At 32.9% G+C, this 19,721-nt stretch overlaps 1 protein-coding gene across 1 annotated transcript; it reads left to right on the top strand.

Moving 5' to 3' along the window:
• The first annotated feature begins 447 nt into the window (after nucleotides 1-447).
• Nucleotides 448-9,661, top strand: LOC146950160 (nucleobase-ascorbate transporter 12-like). The gene is made up of 10 exons (XM_085746109.1): nucleotides 448-1,114; nucleotides 1,362-1,459; nucleotides 1,583-1,753; nucleotides 2,402-2,502; nucleotides 4,015-4,150; nucleotides 4,240-4,290; nucleotides 4,409-4,696; nucleotides 5,437-5,671; nucleotides 7,907-8,193; nucleotides 9,061-9,661. Exons 1-10 carry the CDS (start codon nucleotides 643-645, stop codon nucleotides 9,280-9,282), a joined length of 2,061 nt encoding a protein of 686 aa, XP_085602235.1. The 5' UTR covers nucleotides 448-642; the 3' UTR covers nucleotides 9,283-9,661.
• The last annotated feature ends 10,060 nt before the right edge of the window (nucleotides 9,662-19,721 follow it).

The following is a 19,721-nucleotide window of genomic DNA, read 5'->3' as shown; positions in this document are numbered from 1 at the left end:
TTTCATTTTTCCAGATTTTTTAAATATTTTCAGAATTTTTTTCAATTTTTTTATTAATTTTTTAATTTTCCTGATTTTTTAAATGATTTTAATTATATTTTTCATTTATTTAATTAAAAAATGATTTTTTATTTATTTTTAATTTAATAATTACCCATGTGGCATGCCACATGGGCTTTGACAAGTCAAAATTGAAAAAAAGGACCAAATATGCAAAGGGGCTAAAACATAGAGGACCAAAATTGTAGTTTTCAAACTTAAGGGGCCAAAATCGCAACTTTTTGAAAGATAGGGGGCCAAAGTTGCAGTTTAGCCTTCAATTTTTTGTTTAATTTTTTTATTTTTATTTTATACTAGTATGACGATCACATATTACTTCCTAGACAAAAACGAAAGAGAAATGGAAACAAATCAAATACATAAATTAAATAACATGGTTCAAATTTCAAACACGTTCCATTTTGATTTTTATCTTCTCAGTTCTGACTATCACTACACACATTTTCACTCTCTTTATCTTCGCCGGAGCTTTCTCTCTCTCTCTTCCACACAAAACCCTAAACCTTCACTTCTACACTCACCAGATCTATAACTGTAACCGTTCCGTTGAAGCTATCATGCGCCACTAGCTTCATTCCACCAATGTCCGAACCCGAACCTCGCCAACGTTCGGTACAATGGTCACCGGCGTTATCTACGCCAGAAGCGAAACCAGTTCCACCTTCTTCATGGGCTAAGAAAACCGGTTTCCGGCCAAAATTCTCCGGCGAGACCAATGCCGGTGATTCCGGTCAGATAACCTTACCGCCGGTTAAGTCTAGAGAAGCTGAAGCCAATCCCGATCTCGAAGCAGGTCGTGTTAAGGCAACTCCTCCTCCGCCGGTAGCAAACGGCGAGAAAATTCTACCACCGCTTCCACCGCCTGCAGTGAAGAAACGGAGAGACTCCGATGGAGTTCCGAGTACCAATGGTCAGGTGAAGGTTGAGCAGCCGGTGAGGAGAACGGCGAGGAATGAAGAAGTTGCTGGTTCGTTGCCGCAGACTGTGGATGAGGATGGGTTTGCTTTAAGGCATTCGCATATGAAGTATGAACTAAGAGATTCACCTGGTTTAGGTAAAGACAATAATAGCATTAGATTCTATGTAGCACTGACACTTCTGATCGAAGGCGTATCTGACACTGACACGTGTGATTACATTCAATTTTTTAAATTACTTGGAGTGTTAGTCGACAAGTCAGTGTCTTGTCCGTGTGTCAGTGCTTCATAGATGATAATTGTATAATACATTGCTTATGATTTTACTTAGGTTGAAAATTTTGATTAATACTGATGAATTTTTCTTCTTCATGGTTGTTTTAGTTCCCATTGGTGTGTATGGTATTCAGCATTATGTTTCTATATTAGGTTCATTGATTCTCATTCCACTTGTCATTGTTCCTGCTATGGGAGGATCTCATGTGAGTGATTTCATTTTTTTTCAACTAACTTAATTATTATTTTGTTTATGTATGTTTTGTTTTGTTTTTGTTTTGGCAAATGTATTATGTGAATATTGTTATCTGATGTGTTAGTGGCTATAGGAGGAAATTGCTGCAGTGGTCTCAACTGCGCTCTTCGTGTCTGGAGTGACTACATTGTTGCATACATTTTTTGGGTCCAGGTTGCCCTTGATACAAGGGTCTTCTTTTGTTTATCTGGCTCCAGTTTTGGCAATCATCAACTCACCCGAGTTTCAAGGACTGAATGAAAATGTATGTGCATTCTTTATGTTTTAGATGATTTTAATACCCCATTTTGTGGGATAAAGCTGTGTTATTGTTGTTGTTGTTTAGCGGATTTTAATTGTTGGCACATCACTGTTCATTCAATTTAATCAATTTTGTCGGTCGTATAATGGTTTTCCTTGTTCCCCGGAGTTTCAAGGATTAAGTGGAATGTGTGTGTATTTTATATTTTTATGTTTTAGATGATGTTAATTGTTGTCCACATTATTGTTCCAACAAACCGGCATTTTCAGTCTTATAACGGTTTTGTTGTTGGTTATTCATGAGATGTAACGGGCTTTGAATTGTAAGCGGAAAACTTCTTTAGATGATTTTAATTGTTGGCTACATCATTGTTCAATTTTACCAAAATTGTCGGTCTTGTAACGGTTTCGCTGGTTTCCTTGATTTTCAAGGATTATTAAATGGAACATGCATATTTCTTCTTTTTTATGTTTTAGATAATGTTAATTGTTGTCACATTATTGTTCCAACTAACCGGCATTATCGGTCTTGTCACGGTTTTGTTGTTGGTTATTCTTTAGATGTAACAGACTTTGAATGGTACACTATAAACTTCTTTGACGGAATAATTGGAACTAAGATTGCTGATAATGTTTTGATATCAATTTTCAGAAATTCCGACATATAATGAAGGAGCTGCAGGGGGCTATAATTATTGGATCTGCTTTTCAAACTTTCCTTGGATACACTGGAATTATGTCCCTGTTAGTAAGGTATGAGTTTAGGGATTTTGTTTTTCCTGGCTTTTTATTTGCCTTTAAACATGCTTCATTGTTTGCTCTTGTGGATTGAGGCAATACATAATGTAGGTAACTCCTAGTGGTTGAGAGATTTAAGTAAAACTATAGCAGATAATGTTGGGAAGAAAAACAGCGTTGGTAAAAACAACAGGGGAAAATAGTATTGCATAGTGCTTAAATATAGGACCTGGTTGACTAAATCGCGAGACGCGAGAATTAAAAAAGTTTGTTGTAGTATTGAATTTGTTGACAATTGTTATTGTTTTACAAGTTTACCCTTTATGAGAGAGAATTAATTTATATTTTCATCATAGTATTATTATAGGTTGGAGAAAAAGATGTAACATAATCAGGAGTGTATTGTTAAAGGAATGAAAGGGGTCTTATAAGAAGGGTTAAATAAAAATCTCAAGAGGGACTTGTATTTAGGGACAGAGTTAATATTTGTTTTTGGTCATCTATTTTGGTTTTTGAAAGAAATTATATATTTCTCATTAAATATTTTTTAAACACGATCTTTAATAACTGGTCGGTTGGATAACTTTCAGTCACCATATAGGAGATCAAGTTTAAGAAGCTGAGAGCATTCTTACAGGCAAATGTGCTATGTTTAAAATAAGTAAACATAACATGATTGAATACAAATTTTCCATTCGATAATGGTCATATGTAGAGTACCGTTCCTCTTGATTTATTTTTGGACCGTACAGAGCTAGTTCTGCTGCTAAGGTGCTTCCATTCTGTTTTGTCTGTTTACTGAGCAGGAATGTTTTTATTTTATTTTTCCCTGATAATGTCATAGTCAACAATTGTTGATGTACCATTTGCCTCAAATGAATATTTATATAGGTTATATTGAAAAGCTGTGCAAGATTAATTACAGAAGTAACCAACTAAACGTGAGAGGTTTTAGAGGGTGGTGCAGTGAGAAGGAGGATGGTGTTTAGGTTCCCCTGGGAGGCTTGAGTGATATATCAACAATCGTTGATATATCATTGCTTCAAATGACTATTTATATGGATTATATTGAAAAGTTGTGCAAGATTAACTAGAGTAGAAACCAACTATATGTGGGAGGTTTTAGAGGGTGGTAGCAGTGAGAAGGAGGATGGTGTTAAGGCTTTGAGTGTTTTCCGCTCCAAACCCACCTTAGTGGTTCTTCCAAACATAGGAGTAAATAGTCCTGCATCCCCTGCATCCAGTATCCAGACCGCGTTCAAATGGACTACTTATGCCAATGTTGGTCAATTTCTGTGCGAATTAAACTATTTACATGTCATAGGTCTCAAACTGCCAGAGCCACAGTAGCTTTTTGTACTGAAATAAGTTGTATTATTTTTCACCCGCTATGGCATGTGTCTCAAGATTTTTGACCCCCTTTGTGGGATAAGGCTTGGTTGTTGTTATCTGTAATGATTGCTCACCATAATTTGATCACTGTTGGGTTTGAAATCAAAGTAATATGTTTCATATCTCAATTTTCAGGTTTATCAATCCTGTGGCTGTATCCCCAACCATTGCTGCAGTTGGACTTTCATTTTATGGTTATGGTTTTCCTCTTGTTGGCACATGTATCGAGATTGGTGCAATACAAATATTAGTGGTTATTGTTTTTTCCCTTGTAAGTTTGTTGAATCCAGACTCCCACTGTGTCTATTGTATTGATCATCACATGTGCTGACTTAATCCATTTTTTATTGCTTTCTGCAGTATCTTCGTAAGATATCTGTTCTTGGACACCGCATATTTCTAATATATGCAGTAAGTGCAATGCCACAATATCCTTCCGAGTTACTCCACTGCAGTGAAAATAAATTTCTGCAGTGTAACAAATGATTTCTGTTAAGTGATGTTATATTTTTTTTTACCTGATTTGCAGGTTCCTTTGGGTTTGGCAATTACATGGGCAGTTGCTTTCTTGCTGACCGAAGCTGGAGCCTACAACTACAAAGGTTGTGACATAAACATACCTGCCTCAAATATGGTTTCTGAGCACTGCAGAAAGCACATTTCAAGGATGAAATATTGTCGAGTTGATACTTCGCATGCAATCAAATCATCCCCATGGTTTAAATTTCCCTATCCATTGCAATGGGGTACTCCTGTATTCCACTGGAAAATGGCTCTTGTGATGTGCGTGGTTTCCTTAATCTCATCCGTGGATTCGGTTAGATTCCTGTCCTTTTTGTTTCTTTCTATTTTGTTTCCTGGACTGCATTTATTTATCTTGACTCTGAATATGTTGATGGTTTAACAACTTTATCACGTCCAATCAAAAAAAATATCTCGGCTCTTGCATTCTTATGATGTGAATGCAATATTGTATGTAAAATGCTGCTCTCTTTCTTACATATGCTCCAAGCTCAATAAAAATTATGACTTGGACCTAACAAAATATCCTTAATGAATGGTTTACATGATGAGGTAAGAAATTTGAATATAATATTCACTTAAAATCTACCGTCACTTCTTCTTAACTGCAAGATTGATATCAACGGTAAAAAAAACAGACTAAAGAGACTGGTAGTTGGCATATAGTTCATCAGATCCAAATTTAAAAAATAATGGTTTCCAACTTGTCTTACTGTTTTCACCAAATAATATTGTTTTATTTTTCAGTTCAGGAAAAGTAATATTGTTTCTCAGCTTGGCCAATCAGTGCATGTCATCGATTGTGTTATCCCTTAAATAAGATTTCAAGTTTTAACACTGCAAAAAGCAACTTATGATTTTATTTATTTTAAAGATACTGTCTAGATAAGTCAAATAGTAGAGTTTACTGATCTATGAAAGGTTAACAATATGCTATATCAAAATTTAAATCATATATCATGATTTTTTTCTGTATGAAAAATTATATAGTCACTGTACTGTGTTTGGTAATATTAATTTGTTTTAACTTTGTAGGTTGGCTCATATCATGCATCTTCATTATTAGTAGCATCTAGACCTCCAACTCCTGGGGTTCTTAGTCGCGGAATTGGTCTGGAAGGTCTTTCTAGTGTTTTGGCTGGTCTCTGGGGTACTGGAACTGGATCTACCACTTTAACTGAAAATGTTCATACAATTGCTGTGACTAAAATGGGAAGCCGCAGAGCAGTTCAATTGGGTGCATGTATTCTGATAGTGTTATCTCTCGTGGGTAAGTATCTATTATCCTTCTGTTGTACTTGCATTTACCTTTGGTAGTCCATCCTGTGATGAATAACCGTTAGCACATTATCCTAGTGGGTAAGTGTTCCTGAACAGCCTTTGTTAGTCTACTTTTATTTTGAGATTGTGTAATATACCCTGGTATTAAACCCTTTCAGAACAATTAGCACATTCAGAGTGTATGATGCTTGTAAGCATCATTTCTAGAAATGAGCATTTGTATAAAATGCGAGGCAGAAGACTGATTTCTATAACAATAATCCATAACAAGCGAGGCAGCAAACTGTTTTTTCTTTCTTTCTAATAATCATCTAGTCCTTCAAAAGCATCACTTTTTCTCCGATTTAGTCTCTGAAGCATATAAATATAATTAGTCTCTAAAATATATTTAAACGTCAATTTAGTCCATGCTATTAAGATGTTAGAAACTAAAATTGACTGATTTTCATATACTTTAGGGACTAAATTGAGGGATTTCATGTACTTTAGTGACTACTTATTATTTTAGAGGATAGGAAATATAGGGAAAAATGGAGAAATCTTTCACATTTTTTGAAAGAGTATTTTTTTAGAGAATGATAAATTAATGCTTATGATTGATATATTTTTAATTTTAAGAATATTACAACATGTCAACAACATAGATTGAATTTGAAGAATTCATATAAACCCTCCAAAATCCCCCTCCAATACAACTTTTGAGTTCCCACATATGAGGAGAATTTTGTATTATGAAGAAAAATGAACCCCCCAAAGCCCTCCTCTCAAAGTCCTCTATTTCTTCCACTTGCTCCTTCCTTTTTTCCAAAGCCCTCCCCTCCCTTCCAAACTCACAAACAAAGCCGTAGGGTGTGCTTGTGAGCTGGTTTTTGGTGAGTTTTGGAGTGTAGCAGGGCTCATGTATCATGGAGAGTTTAAGAATATTACAACAACATAAATTGAATTTAACTCAAACAAAGCCTTAAAAAAAGTGATATATGCTCATGTATCATGTTGTTCTTTCAATTTTTTTTTTTTTTTTAAAAATATCAAATATATATTAAAATATAGACTTAGCCCTCTTTCAGTTTGATTATTGTTCAGAGACTTGTAATACTTAAATTTTATGATTGCTGCAATCTGTACTCGTAGCAGGTTTTGGGAGGATATTTGAGTGGGGAATGCTCAATTTTTCTAGGCTTCCCAAGTCCCTATCACATTCCTTTCAAAATAGTATTTTAATCCAAAATTATTATTCTTGTCTTTCAAGGTTCTACTTCTAGTCTCATAGAATTTTACGCCAGACGTTGAAAAATAGCAAAAGTGTTGAGTCTCTGTGCTGTCATGCTATTTGATTCTCTTATCTTGTTTCTGGCAAGTAGAATACAAGAGTTTTGACTCGTGATTCCTTTGGTGCTTTTTGTTACAACTTGCTAGTCCTATTTTCCAACTCTTATAATAAGTATATTTGTTCTTAACAAGCCTATATGGATTGCATTAACTTCCCCCAAGGTCAAAACTTCTGTCTTGAAAGCTGGAAGTAATACAAATTACATGTTATAGATTCAAAGGCCTCACACAGGACTTTCCGCTGTTATGTGTTATAGTTTAGAAACCGTGGCCAATATTTTTTGAATTGCCATTCAGCTACCTACCTATGATAACTTTTTTGCAATTTGGTGTGAATTTCTGGTGTCGAAGTCTAAATACTTTGGTGAAGCCTTATGAGTTATGACTCAATCCAATGATTTTTTTCAGTCGTAGTTACCTTGATACACCCTTGAGCTTCTCTGTTTTTATGTGTTCTTTATTTAGTTTTTATTTATTTATTTTGGAGGATGCCTTTTCCTCCCTCCCATCCTAGTAGTACTTTTTTGCTTCACATTTCATATGTCCAATAATTGTTATTTTAAAGATACTCTATTATTGTGTTTTGTTTGGTATTTGCTTTACCAGTTTCCCTATCAATATGTTTGGTATATAAAAATGGTTATATGTTAACAAATTTATCATCAAACTGCATGGAACAAATAAAATTGAGTTCTTGCACTGGTTGTATTTTTGGAATTTGACGATGAATGATTAGATATTAGGATATTTGATTTATTCCTAGATTCATTTATTGCAGATTGCTGGCTTCTTTTGTGATGCACATATTTTTTTTTTTTTTTTTTCAATTCTCTTGTCTGTAATGTTTTTTATTGCAAATACGCCATGTTTAATTTTGCTTTTACTATATTAACAGGGAAGGTTGGAGGGTTCATTGCTTCAATTCCTGGAGTCATGGTTGCTGGTCTCCTCTGCTTTATGTGGGCAATGCTTACAGCATTGGGCTTGTCCAATCTACGCTATAGTGAGGCTGGAAGCTCTCGCAATATCATAATAATTGGATTATCTTTGTTCTTCTCTCTTTCCATACCCGCATACTTTCAACAATATGGCATCTCTCCAAATTCCAACTTGTCAGTGCCAAGTTATTTTCAGCCTTACATTGTGGCTTCTCACGGGCCTTTCCAAAGCAAATATGGAGGGGTATGCCTCTGTGTCATGTTCCTTTACTACTGCAAATCTTATGCTTGATTTTGATGGTATAAATTCTGCGATTGAAATTTGTTACTACCTCCGTCCGCGTTATATATAAGACCCTTTTGCAAAATTTTGCTGTCCCCTTTTGTAAGACCCTTTTTAAAGTTCAAGATACATTAATTTCTTTTAAAAAAAAGATACATTTGGTTAGTTTTTCACAAAAATACCCCTAATTAAATGAAGAAAATTAAAAGATCAACTATTTTTCTCTCTTAATAATTGAGTGATAATTCTTGAAATAGAATGTACATTATTGACAAATTTAATTGAAAAACTATTTTTCTTAATGATTGTGCTTTAATCAAAAGGGTCTTATATTTAGGGTAGGCGTGAGCCTATGAAAACAACATCATGGTATGTGCATATCTATCTCCATGATTTTGTAAATGAATAGAAACTACCCACATATTCAATAGTGAAATTGTTCGTTGCTTGCGTACATATGCTTTAAGATCAATTGTCTACTGCTTTGGCTTTTGATTATAAGCGCCTTTTTTTATAGCATCCTGCATGTTATTTCAGGGTTGCTAACTAGTAACTACTGCTTATTGATTGTGTTAAGCAAACATATATAACTACTATATATGATAATATTACATAAAAAATTCATGATTTAGTGGACTAACTGATAAATTTATACTTTGATAGTCGTCTTAACTTGTGGTTCCATTGTTATTTTTAGCACTTGAATATTGTTTTATAATCATTGAGCTCCTTACGTCCATTTTTAATTGAGAGATGTATGTGCTGTTGAGTGACATGTAATTTCATTTCCTTTCTAAAATCAGTTGTGAATGTATTTTCCTTTTGCAGTTGAACTATTTCCTAAACACGATATTTTCGCTGCACATGGTGATAGCTTTTCTTGTCGCCGTTATCTTGGATAATACTGTACCTGGCAGTAAGCAAGAACGCGGAGTATACGTTTGGTCGGAACCTGATGTTGCTAGAAGAGAGCCTGCTATTGCCAAAGACTATGGGTTGCCAATGAGAGTTGGTCGGATTTTCAGATGGGTGAAGTGGGTTGGCCTGTGAATGACAGGAGTCTCGTTGGCTGACCATTTTTAGTATATGAATGTCGTCAACTGTCCAAGGTACCACATCAGTCCAGATCTCGTTTTGTTGAATGGGTGGTATGATTGGTTGGTCATAATTCCGAGTTATTAATTTGTGTACATCAAAGTTCCAGAGCGGTCTATTTGTGTTATAATTTATTAGATTAACCATGTATCTAGTTTTGATTCATTCATAATCTCCAGTTGGAGGTATTTTTTATTATTTTTTTGTAAGGCGGGTTTTGACAAATATCTTGGTCATGTATATATGAACATTATTATTTATACCTGCCAAACAGGGACCGGAAAGTTTTAGTTAGTATATTTATTCTGTTCAACCTACTATCTTTCACGCATAACTGGTGTGTTACATGAATGCTTGAGAACTAGTCTCTGTTTGATTTGTTAAAAGCTGTCTAAGAAATTTCACATTCTAAGCGTGTGTTGGATTCATAGTATAAAATGTCATCTTCTGTCAAATGTGATTTTAGCTATGTTCAGGCTAAAATGATATGTTACATATGATATGGAGCTTAGGATCAATCACTACCAATGTGACCTGCCCACTTCTTCATCGTCAAACCTAATTATTTAACAAATGTGAAGATGATATCCAGGAAAACTGTTCTCCCAAACTAATCCTGATTCAGGATTCATCCATTAAGGGAGCATGATTGTCTTCTCGAACAATGGTATGCTGGCATGAGAATATTTAAACTTTATCCGAAAGGAAGCTGTGGATGAGATGAGTGTAGTTTGATTAGAGTGTAGAGTCCAAAAATTTTCCCATGTTTGAATCTACTACGATCAAGCGAGAGCTTGGTTGGGAGGAGGTATGCAGTCTCTCGAGTATCGAGTCAGTAGTCAGTGCTATAGAGTTTGTTATAACACACTTCTCTGCACTTTAACTGGTTTTGGAATGGCTACAAAGTCTGTGTTACTTTGGTTTACTCCCATTCTTTTTAGGAGTTCTGTACCTTTCTTTTCCTCTGCAAGATTGGAATATATGAACGCACTTCATAAATTTAATGGAAAAGAGAATTGTTTTAATCTCTTGTAATTCTCTCGGTTGTTTTTTTTTAATAAACGATTCTTAATTTTTTTATACTTAAATGCAAAATAGTAGATGTTTATAATCTCTTAGGCCTTTGTTTGCGAGTTTGGAGGGGAAGGGAGGGGAAGTCTTGGAAAAAAAGGAATGAGCAAGTGGAAGAAATAGAGGAAAATGGGAGGAGAGGGCATTGGGGGGTTAACTTTCCTTCATAAATACTAAACCCTCCTCATTTGGGGGAACTAAAAAATTGTATTGGGGGAGGGTTTTGGAGGGTTTATATGAATTCTTCAAAGAGAAAAAATTGTATTGGGGGAGGGTTTTGGAGGGTTTATATGAATTCTTCAAAGAGAAAATCTGTATGCTACACTAAAGTATGTTACTTTAGTGTTGTTATAATTAGCAAAGAATTGTATCAGGTTTTTGACTAATTATAACAACACTAAAGTAAATCTGTAAAGCAAATAATAACTTGGAAGTTTAACTCTTTAGCCAATAGCAACCCTCAATGAATAATGACATGAAGTTTGGCAAAAAAGACGACGGGTGCACGTGTAACGTAATATGAGAAGGGAAGACCCTGAAGGGTAGGGAAGGAAACCTACGAAACTTGTCGATAAATTGATGATTAAAATAAATTATTTAGACAACTGCGAAAGTTAGAGATAAAGAAAATGCCACTCAGAGGTAGACAATACATAGGTAGATAATCCCCCCACCAAAAAACAACAGAAGATGAAAGCAATTCTAGGTTAGGAAAACCTTCTGTCAAAATGTTGGTGGTGGATTTGTTACTATCCATGTGGTGATTTTGGAACAGCTGAAGGCTCAATTGTTTCATTGCGTGAAAAACGTGCTGGGAAATTTCCCTATCATGACATGTGTGTAGGCTTGTCTCGTTTTCCTTGAAGTCACGACTTGGTAGGATTAACCAACGGCATGCATGTGTGTTAATCTCAGCAATCTTTGTCACATATTGTAGGGAGCCAAATTCTGCAACAATTTTTAAAAATTTCTAAAAAAACGAACTCATAAAAATTAACTGAGAACAGTATTCATTTTATAGCACTTTTTTTTGGGTCATGTAGCCTAGTGGCTAGATTCACTTTAAAAATTTCTAAAAAAACAAACTCATAAAAATTAACTGAGAACAGTATTCATTTTATAGCACTTTTTGTCATGTAGCCTAGTGGCTAGATTCACGCACACTTTTTTTTTGGTCATGTAGCCTAGTGGCTAGATTCACACACATTATACGTGGAAAAGTGGGGAATCCAGGGTTCGAACCCCGGCCCCTGCACAAATTATCCCTGGTAGCTACCAACTGAGCTACATTTACGAGACTATAGCACTTTTTTTTTATCGGCAGGATATGTAATTTGTTTGCGCAATTAGGGTTTTTGTCGATGATTTCAGTTTTTTTGGCTGACTATAGGAATCCATAGTTCGAGACCTAGCCAAACTTAAAGTTCATTGTTCTTCTTTCATCCCCCGGCAACTAATAAAGATATTACCATAAAAATGTTTTTTTTTTGGTACAAGATAAAAATGTTTTTATTAACATTTGAAATATCAAATGGTTCGATCTAAATATTTGAGATAAGTATCTACTTGTGAAAAATGTTCAGTCCATAGATTCCATTATCAAATCTTAGGCTAAAATATGATTTTAGTCCTTGCCAATATGCCTCGTTTTGGTTTTAGTCCATGTAAAAAAAAATTGTTTTTGGTCCCTGCAAAATTTTTTGTTTTTAAAATAGTCCCTGGAGGGACTATTTTCAAAAACAAAATATTTTGCAAGGACCTTTTTAAAAAACAAAATATTTTGCAGGGACCAAAAACTACAAAATGGGTTCAGTCATCATGTGTCACGTATGCAAATCATCACAAAAATGGGGTCAGAGACTATTTTAAAAAACAAAAAAATTTGCAGGGACCAAAAACATTTTTTTTTGCAGGGACTAAAATCAAAACGAGGCATATTTGCAGGACTAAAACCATATTTTAGCCCAAATCTTAACATTCAGTTAATTAGATCACTTGAATTACATAAACTAAAAAAGTACATGTAGTTGGTCTAAATTTGAGCCAAATTGATGTCCCTTTTTCTTACAAGTACTCCCTCTGGAGTATTTAAATCTGAAATACTATATATACAAATAGGTTGGCTATGGATTCTTGGGGAAAAAAAGATTAATGTGCAAATTTGATGTTTATATGTGATGGTGGTCAATTAAAGGATCCGTAGACATTTTAGCTAACTTTCAACTTATTAGTCACTTGTCCTGTATAAATAAAATTAGAGTCAATGAAAAACAATAATTATTCTAATTGAAAGATATTTTACCACTAAATATAATGGAAATTCCTTTTTTGACATTTTAAACAAAAATAAAAGTACGAATATTAGTTTTCCTTTCCTTTCCTTTCCTTATATTCGAGACTAAAAAGATTATACATGAAGTTTCACTGTCGTCAGTTACATAAGAAAATTTAGATTTTGAAATAGAGTGCAAAGTGCAAACTGGTTATAAGTCATGTAATGTAAATCGTTAATATAATGTGTTAAAGTATATACTGGAGGGAATGATTTGCTTAATCTTTGGTTATACAACGTGTTAAAGTATACTTGAGGGAATGATAAATTAATTAATTGAACTTAACCAATAGGTAACATCTGTAAACATTGATGGTTGCCACATATGGAAAGACATGTTACTTGTTGTAATTTGTACAGTTAAAACTCTATAAATTAATAATGTCAGGACCGGAGAAATTTATTAATTTAGAGAGTTATTAATTTATCGATAAATTAATAAATATTAATTTAAAGAGTTTTTAAGTAATTATACTGTACATACCAAACAAAAAGGCAAATTAGTCTATGCCTCTTAGAATTACGTTGCAGCGAACCTTGAGACTCAATGTAAATTAGTAACTATTGTGTTCATATGCATTGGAAATCAATAATGACTTTTGAAGTACAGTAAATGTAAACAAGAGGAACAAATGTGTTCAGTGTATTCTTAATATATTTTTTTTTCAGTTTCTATGAATTATTAATTTATGATTTTCTTGGGACCGAAAATTATAAAGGGATCTCCCGAAAAATTATTATCTTATTATTTTATCGAGTTTTTCAATTTTTTACATTGACCCAAGTTGGGACCGGATAAATTTATTATTTTAGAGAATTTATTAATTTACCGAGTATTAAATTAAAGAGTTTCTACTGTATTTGAATTTTCTCCAGGATTCAATTTACCTACTCCATCAATACGTGTTCTATTATTTTGGGCATTGAATTTTTTTATTGCTTGAAATAAATGAAAGATGCATGTATATAGAAAATGTAAGCATATACTAACTCTTATGTTTGGTAAATCTTCCTTAAAAAAAAAATGTTTGGTAAAATATATATGTATTCTTTTTAAAAAACTTAGGAAAAATGAGGTAGATTAAATGTTACCAGTTATTCTTTTTTTTAAAAACTTGTTACCAATTCTTTTTTATTGAAACAGCCAATGTACTTGTTACCAATTTCTTAATCAAGATTCCCATTTTTTAACATTAATATGTTTTTTCAATATTAGATACAAAGTATCTAAAACCACGTTGAACATCGACGGCTACAAAAGCGTAAATTGTATTTTGTAGAAAAATGAGAAATTTTCTATGGTAGGGTCAAACTTAATACTAGTATTTGTTAGAAAGTTAGAAGAGTAACTAATTTTTTCATTCGCATTTTTTAAGAAGCTAAACTAACCGACTCAAATTGATACCGGGGAGAATTTAAGAAGCTAAACTAACCGACTCAAATTGATACCGGAGAGAATTGAATATAAAATCTTAAGAAGAAGACTACTCCAAAATCACAGGCCACCAAACCAATCCAAATGAGTTACTTAAATCTTACCATCTTATTTAGATGAAACGGCGGTCAAACCACTCAAATGTCAAATAATCAAAATTTAGGTAATAGGTCGAATCAATCGATTTTTAAGATATTAATATTAGAGTCGTGATGTTTAATAAAATAGGGTGCTGCTAACCGGTGCCCCCGGGACACCGGTTAAGAAACAATAAAATTAATGATCCTATTTAATTTAGCTCAATTAAAGTGAAATGTTAGTCAACTTAGGAAAATGCTGCATTTAATACTCTTTAGAAAGATAGCTACACAGCACGGGCTTCCTTTCATTTGTTTTTCCTGTGAACTTTTTTCGAATCATGTTTTTTTAATCCACTTGCTTCCTTTCATGTCTTAACAAAAAAAAAAATCTTCCTCCTGTGAATTTTACTATAAAGACAAGATGTAAAAACAATAACATATTTCCCTCAAGAAAAACACAATAACATATTAAAACAAGAAGGTAAAATAAAAAAAAATAAAAAAACTTGAATAGTACCTAAATTTTGAAAGACAAGAAGTTTTTAATATACTATACGAATGCATATACCAATATAATAGAAAGAGCCAATTCAAACCCCATCCAGACAAAAAAAATATATAAAAGAATGAGTGTAAAAAAATAAAAATCAAACAAGAGCGGAACCTGCAGGAAAGAGAGATGCAGTATACTATTACTTAAGAAATTGAGAAGCTAGAAAGAGAAGCAAAGGTAACATATGCGTGTATTGATGCTGTCATTTAAAGAGTATTGAATACATCCTTTCCTTTTTTTTTGGTTACAAGAATACATCCTTTCCTATTTTAATTAAGTTGACCAAATTTTCACTTTAATTAACTTAAATTAAGTGGAACCCATTCATTTTATTGTTTCTTAACCAGTGCCCCGAGGCAGTGAATAGCATTACCTAATAAAATATTACTAATCACGTATTCGACTTAAAATTTATTTCTGTGTTTTTTCTTTTAAAATAAGAGTCAAAATTAGTGATTCGAAATTTATAGCACTCATATGAACCATGCATCAATCACTTGTGTAGTTGTGTTAGATCATAACGTACATTCATCCTAAGAAGGAAAACAAGGCTACCAAAAATTTTCCTTCAAAAAAAAAAAAAGGCTACCAAAAATTTATTTTTAAAAGCTCATGTTAGTTGTCGGTAAAACCAAAACCACAGCAGTTGCTAGGTTCTAAATTGGTCAATGTGGTAATTATGGCACTAATTCATTATTGATCACACTGTCTGCCATTGATTTCTGCCAAGTGATTAGGGCATATTAAGAAAATAAAATCATATTTATAGTTCAATATAGTAGTATGTGATACTATTAATAAACATATCATTACTATTGATTGATGGAGGCTAAATACCGTTTAAAAACTAAGAGGCAAAATTTATTTTTAGTGTGTCATCTTCTTTATTTCTTTTTAGCCGTAAAGATTTAACTGATGTAGTATCTAGCCACTATCATAAACTAGATACACTAGTTATTCAATAAAATTAAAAAAATAATGTTTTGTTTCTGTTCTGAACCGATCAAAAAGCCAATTCTATTGTGACACATGGATTAAAACATCCATCAGATACCATACATGTGTTATCTAACCGCCTCCTAATCACACGCCGCATCTTACGGAGGCGGTTATTCTCACACACGTCCATATAAGGGTGAGTTAGTTTCGCCCTCAAGGTATGATTCACTTTATCCATACTTTTTACACACTCTTTTTCAGTCTCAATACTGACTTGAGCGTTAAAGTGATAACGTGCCTGCAGGCATCTTTCGTTCCACCATGAAGACTCGTCGCCACCGTACCAGAGCACTTTTCGCCACCATTGCCTACATCGGTCTCTTACCAGATAGACAGCTTATAATAGTGACTAGAGAGTCTATGTCATAAATTTTGGGAAAGATAATTATCTATTGATTTTATTCTCTTAATATACTTGGGGTGAATGATGATGGTCGAGACTTTTCTTCTTGGTCATTGACTAATTTAGGTTTGAGTTCATTCACCAAATAATTCGATCGTTGGACTTTGACGTGATACTTTGATTTTTGCAAAGAATGTACATCAAGATTTAAGCAGAAAAGACTAACTAAAACGATTATATCGTATAATATCATTTGAACAAAACGATTATATCATATAATATCATTCTCCTTTCCTTGCACAACGCAATGAATGGTCATTCTCATTACCTAGAATATGAAAATGATAATATACTACTCCCTCTGTTTCATATTAAGTGACACAGTTGACTCTGTCACACGTACCAATGCATATTTTGAATTCTTAATACTCCCTCTGGTCCCATTGACAAGAGAAAGTTGACTTTTTAGATACATTGAATAATATATGTATATAGTCAAGAACCTAAACCAAATACATAAACTATTTAATTTATCTTAAAAGTAAATTGGCTCTTGTAAATAGGACCGGAGGGAGTATGTAATTATCAATTAAAAAAAAATTATGAAAATTTAATATTTTAAATTATTCATCGAGACGAATCCGACAACATCTTATATGATATTATTTATCTTTATATATCAGTGAAAAAATACGATCAAAGTATTTTAAATTAATACTACACATTGTCAAATAAATCATCTAATATGGGACGGAGATAGTATAAAATAACAGACGGATTCCATAACTGAATCATTTTAGAATCAATTCACAATCCATTCTTGCCTCAATAATTTCTTTTTATTTGCTATTGCCAACAATTTTTCCTTACGTTCTTTATCCGGCAATCTTGCTTAAGACTTAAAAGACGAAAACTCTCTCTTTCACCTTCAAACTTCTATCATAAACAATGTGTATGAGAGACTATTACCAGACTCAAAATAGCATGATCATAATCTTTAGACTACTATTTACACCAATCCTCTCTCTCGAAAAAAAAAATCACTTACCGTTCTAAATATATAAAATAGAGAGAGATAGATAATTTTGATATATTGACGATGTAGAAATTTTTATCCTACCAACCAAATCATAAATTATTTTTTAAAATTAGATATAATAAAAGTCAAAGTCTTTTAATGATCGAAAGAATATAATTGGTTGACCGTGTAATTGTTTTACAATATTTTGAACGCAACAATTTATTTTTTTATGCAGGAAATAACTAATATAATATCAGGATCATATGAGTCGTTTTGTTTATTTTTTTATCAAGAGGGTCATATTGATATGAGTCTTGTATAAGAAAACAAATAAGACTCAAAATGTAGTCTTATTTGGTCAGCTGGTATCTATGTAATGTAAGCGCAGCTTTGGTTTGACTACAAACTAGTAAGACTCAATCATGATTGTTTGAAAAGTCAAACGAGATCTGTTCTTGATATTTTATTACATCAATTGAGAAATTCTGCAATTTTTAAGTAATTAAGATAGTTTTCTTGATTTTATACGTAGGAAAAGGAAATTAATTTCCTTGTATCTTTTATACCATTTTTTTAGGATTTTTTTGTATTATATTACTCCATCCATTCCAAATTATGTCATTTTATAAAAATTTATTCTAAATTATTGTAAAGGAAATATATTTATTCTAAAAATTTATTCTTAATACATGTGAAATTACTAAATCGTCATATAATTTAGGACGAAGGGAATAATATGTAACTTTTAAACAGTTGAGCTTTCAATCTCCTTATTTTACAAAAGAAATGATAAAAGACAACTTCCAAGTTTAATGTGGTTCAACACTTCATTTGTATATCCATAATCTCACAATAAAATCTTTTATTACCCTGCCTGCAATTTTTACGTGAGAAAATTGGAAGCTCTATTGCACAATTGCAATTTTTACAAGGAGAAAATTGCAAATTCTTTGATGACACATAACTATATCCCCACCCTCGATACATAGTGTAGTAGTTATGGTGAATAAAACTCAAACTTACTCTATATTTAGGCCAAATACCTTCCCAGGTCCTTTAAGTTTTATGTTTGTTTCAGATAGATCATTTAAGTTTCTAAGATTCCAGATAGATCCTTTAAGTTTCGAGTTTGTTTCGGATAGGTCCTTTAAGTTTCTAAGGTTTCAGATATGTCTTTTAAGTTTCGAGTTTGTTTCAGATAGGTCCTTTCTATCAACCTCCGTTAAGCCAAAGTTGATATGTTCGTTAAGCCAAAGTTGATCTGGTTGGGGAAAAAATTGATGTCAAGTGTCAGAGAGAACCACCTCACCCACTTAACGAACATATCGGCTTTGGCTTAACGGACATAACAACTTTGGCTTAACGGAGGTTGACAGAAATGACCTATCCGAAACAAATTCGAAACTTAAAGGACCTATCTGAAACCTTATAAACTTAAAGGACCTATCTAAAACAAACGTGAAACTTAAAGGACTCATGGAGGTATTTGACCCTATATTTATAATAACTCTCGAATTAAATTATTTCTCCTTCAGACTACTCGACGAAGACTTAGATGTGTACCCACTTTGTCAAAACATTATAGCCCTTCATCTAAAGTCTCACATTTCTTGACTTTTTCATTGAATTCATCTTCAGAAAGTAAAAAACATTCTTATATAACCAATCACATTTACAAAAGAAAAACTCTTAAATTTTTGTCTTCTCCTTTAGGCATTTTAGACATTTAACATATAAATTCACAATAATGAAACTCAACAATACTCATACATTTTGGTTGAAATCTTTTGTCATGTTAATCACCGCACTTTTTCTTTTCCTGCTATTTTAAAATATAATTAATATCATGTTGGACCAAATAATATTGTGTCATGTAGTGTCATGAGAAGAAGTCTATCATTCCATTAATCAAAAAATCATTCAATTTCAATATATTCATAGTATATATTTTGCTAGATGAGAACTAAACTCCCATATTTTATTTGTTTGTATGTTAAATTTTATTCTATAAGAATAAATGAGGAAATCATTTCTTATTTTATCCTACTTGTCTTCTACTCAACCTCCACTCATTGATAATAATTTAAGAAGATCTGATAAAAGCGAACGTTGGTTGGATTGGAGAGCAGCGTTTTGTTGCCATGAAAGTAGACTGACACTCAAATTAGTGAAAGAACATAATGAGATTGGGAGGTATCAGAGAAAGAAGTTGTGTATTGGTTGGCATGTATGTGTGTGTATATATACATGGGGTTTGCTAGAACACACCCACTAGTTTTTATGTGGGAGTGTTTTAGCAAGTTATAACTAAAAAGTTAATAAATACACCTTAAGGTGTATGCTGCTATAACACACCTTCTAACAAAAACAAGTGGGTGTGTTCTAGCAAATCCTACATGCATTTGCTAGGATACACCCACTTATTTATTAGAAGGAGTATTTTAGCAAGTAAATAACTAAAAAGTGGTTAAATACACCCTAAGGTGTAGCTTTGCTAAAACACTCCCACATAAAAACTAGTTGGTGTGTTCTAGCAAATCCCTATATATATATATATATA

Source organism: Medicago sativa, chromosome 2 (assembly GCF_051527215.1).
Source record: "Medicago sativa cultivar Bolivia chromosome 2, Bolivia_mono, whole genome shotgun sequence".
NCBI lineage: Eukaryota > Viridiplantae > Streptophyta > Magnoliopsida > Fabales > Fabaceae > Medicago > Medicago sativa.
Note: the sequence above shows the minus strand (reverse complement) of the source record. Positions and strands in the feature narration are given on the sequence as shown.

Bases quoted from the DNA above. Each gene is read 5' to 3' on its own strand.
- LOC146950160 (XM_085746109.1), top strand. From the start codon at position 643: ATGTCCGAACCCGAACCTCGCCAACGTTCGGTACAATGGTCACCGGCG. The intron at 1,754-2,401 runs GTATGTGCATTC...ATCAATTTTCAG, and splicing joins TTCAAGGACTGAATGAAAAT to AAATTCCGACATATAATGAA. The intron at 4,291-4,408 runs GTAAGTGCAATG...CCTGATTTGCAG, and splicing joins GCATATTTCTAATATATGCA to GTTCCTTTGGGTTTGGCAAT.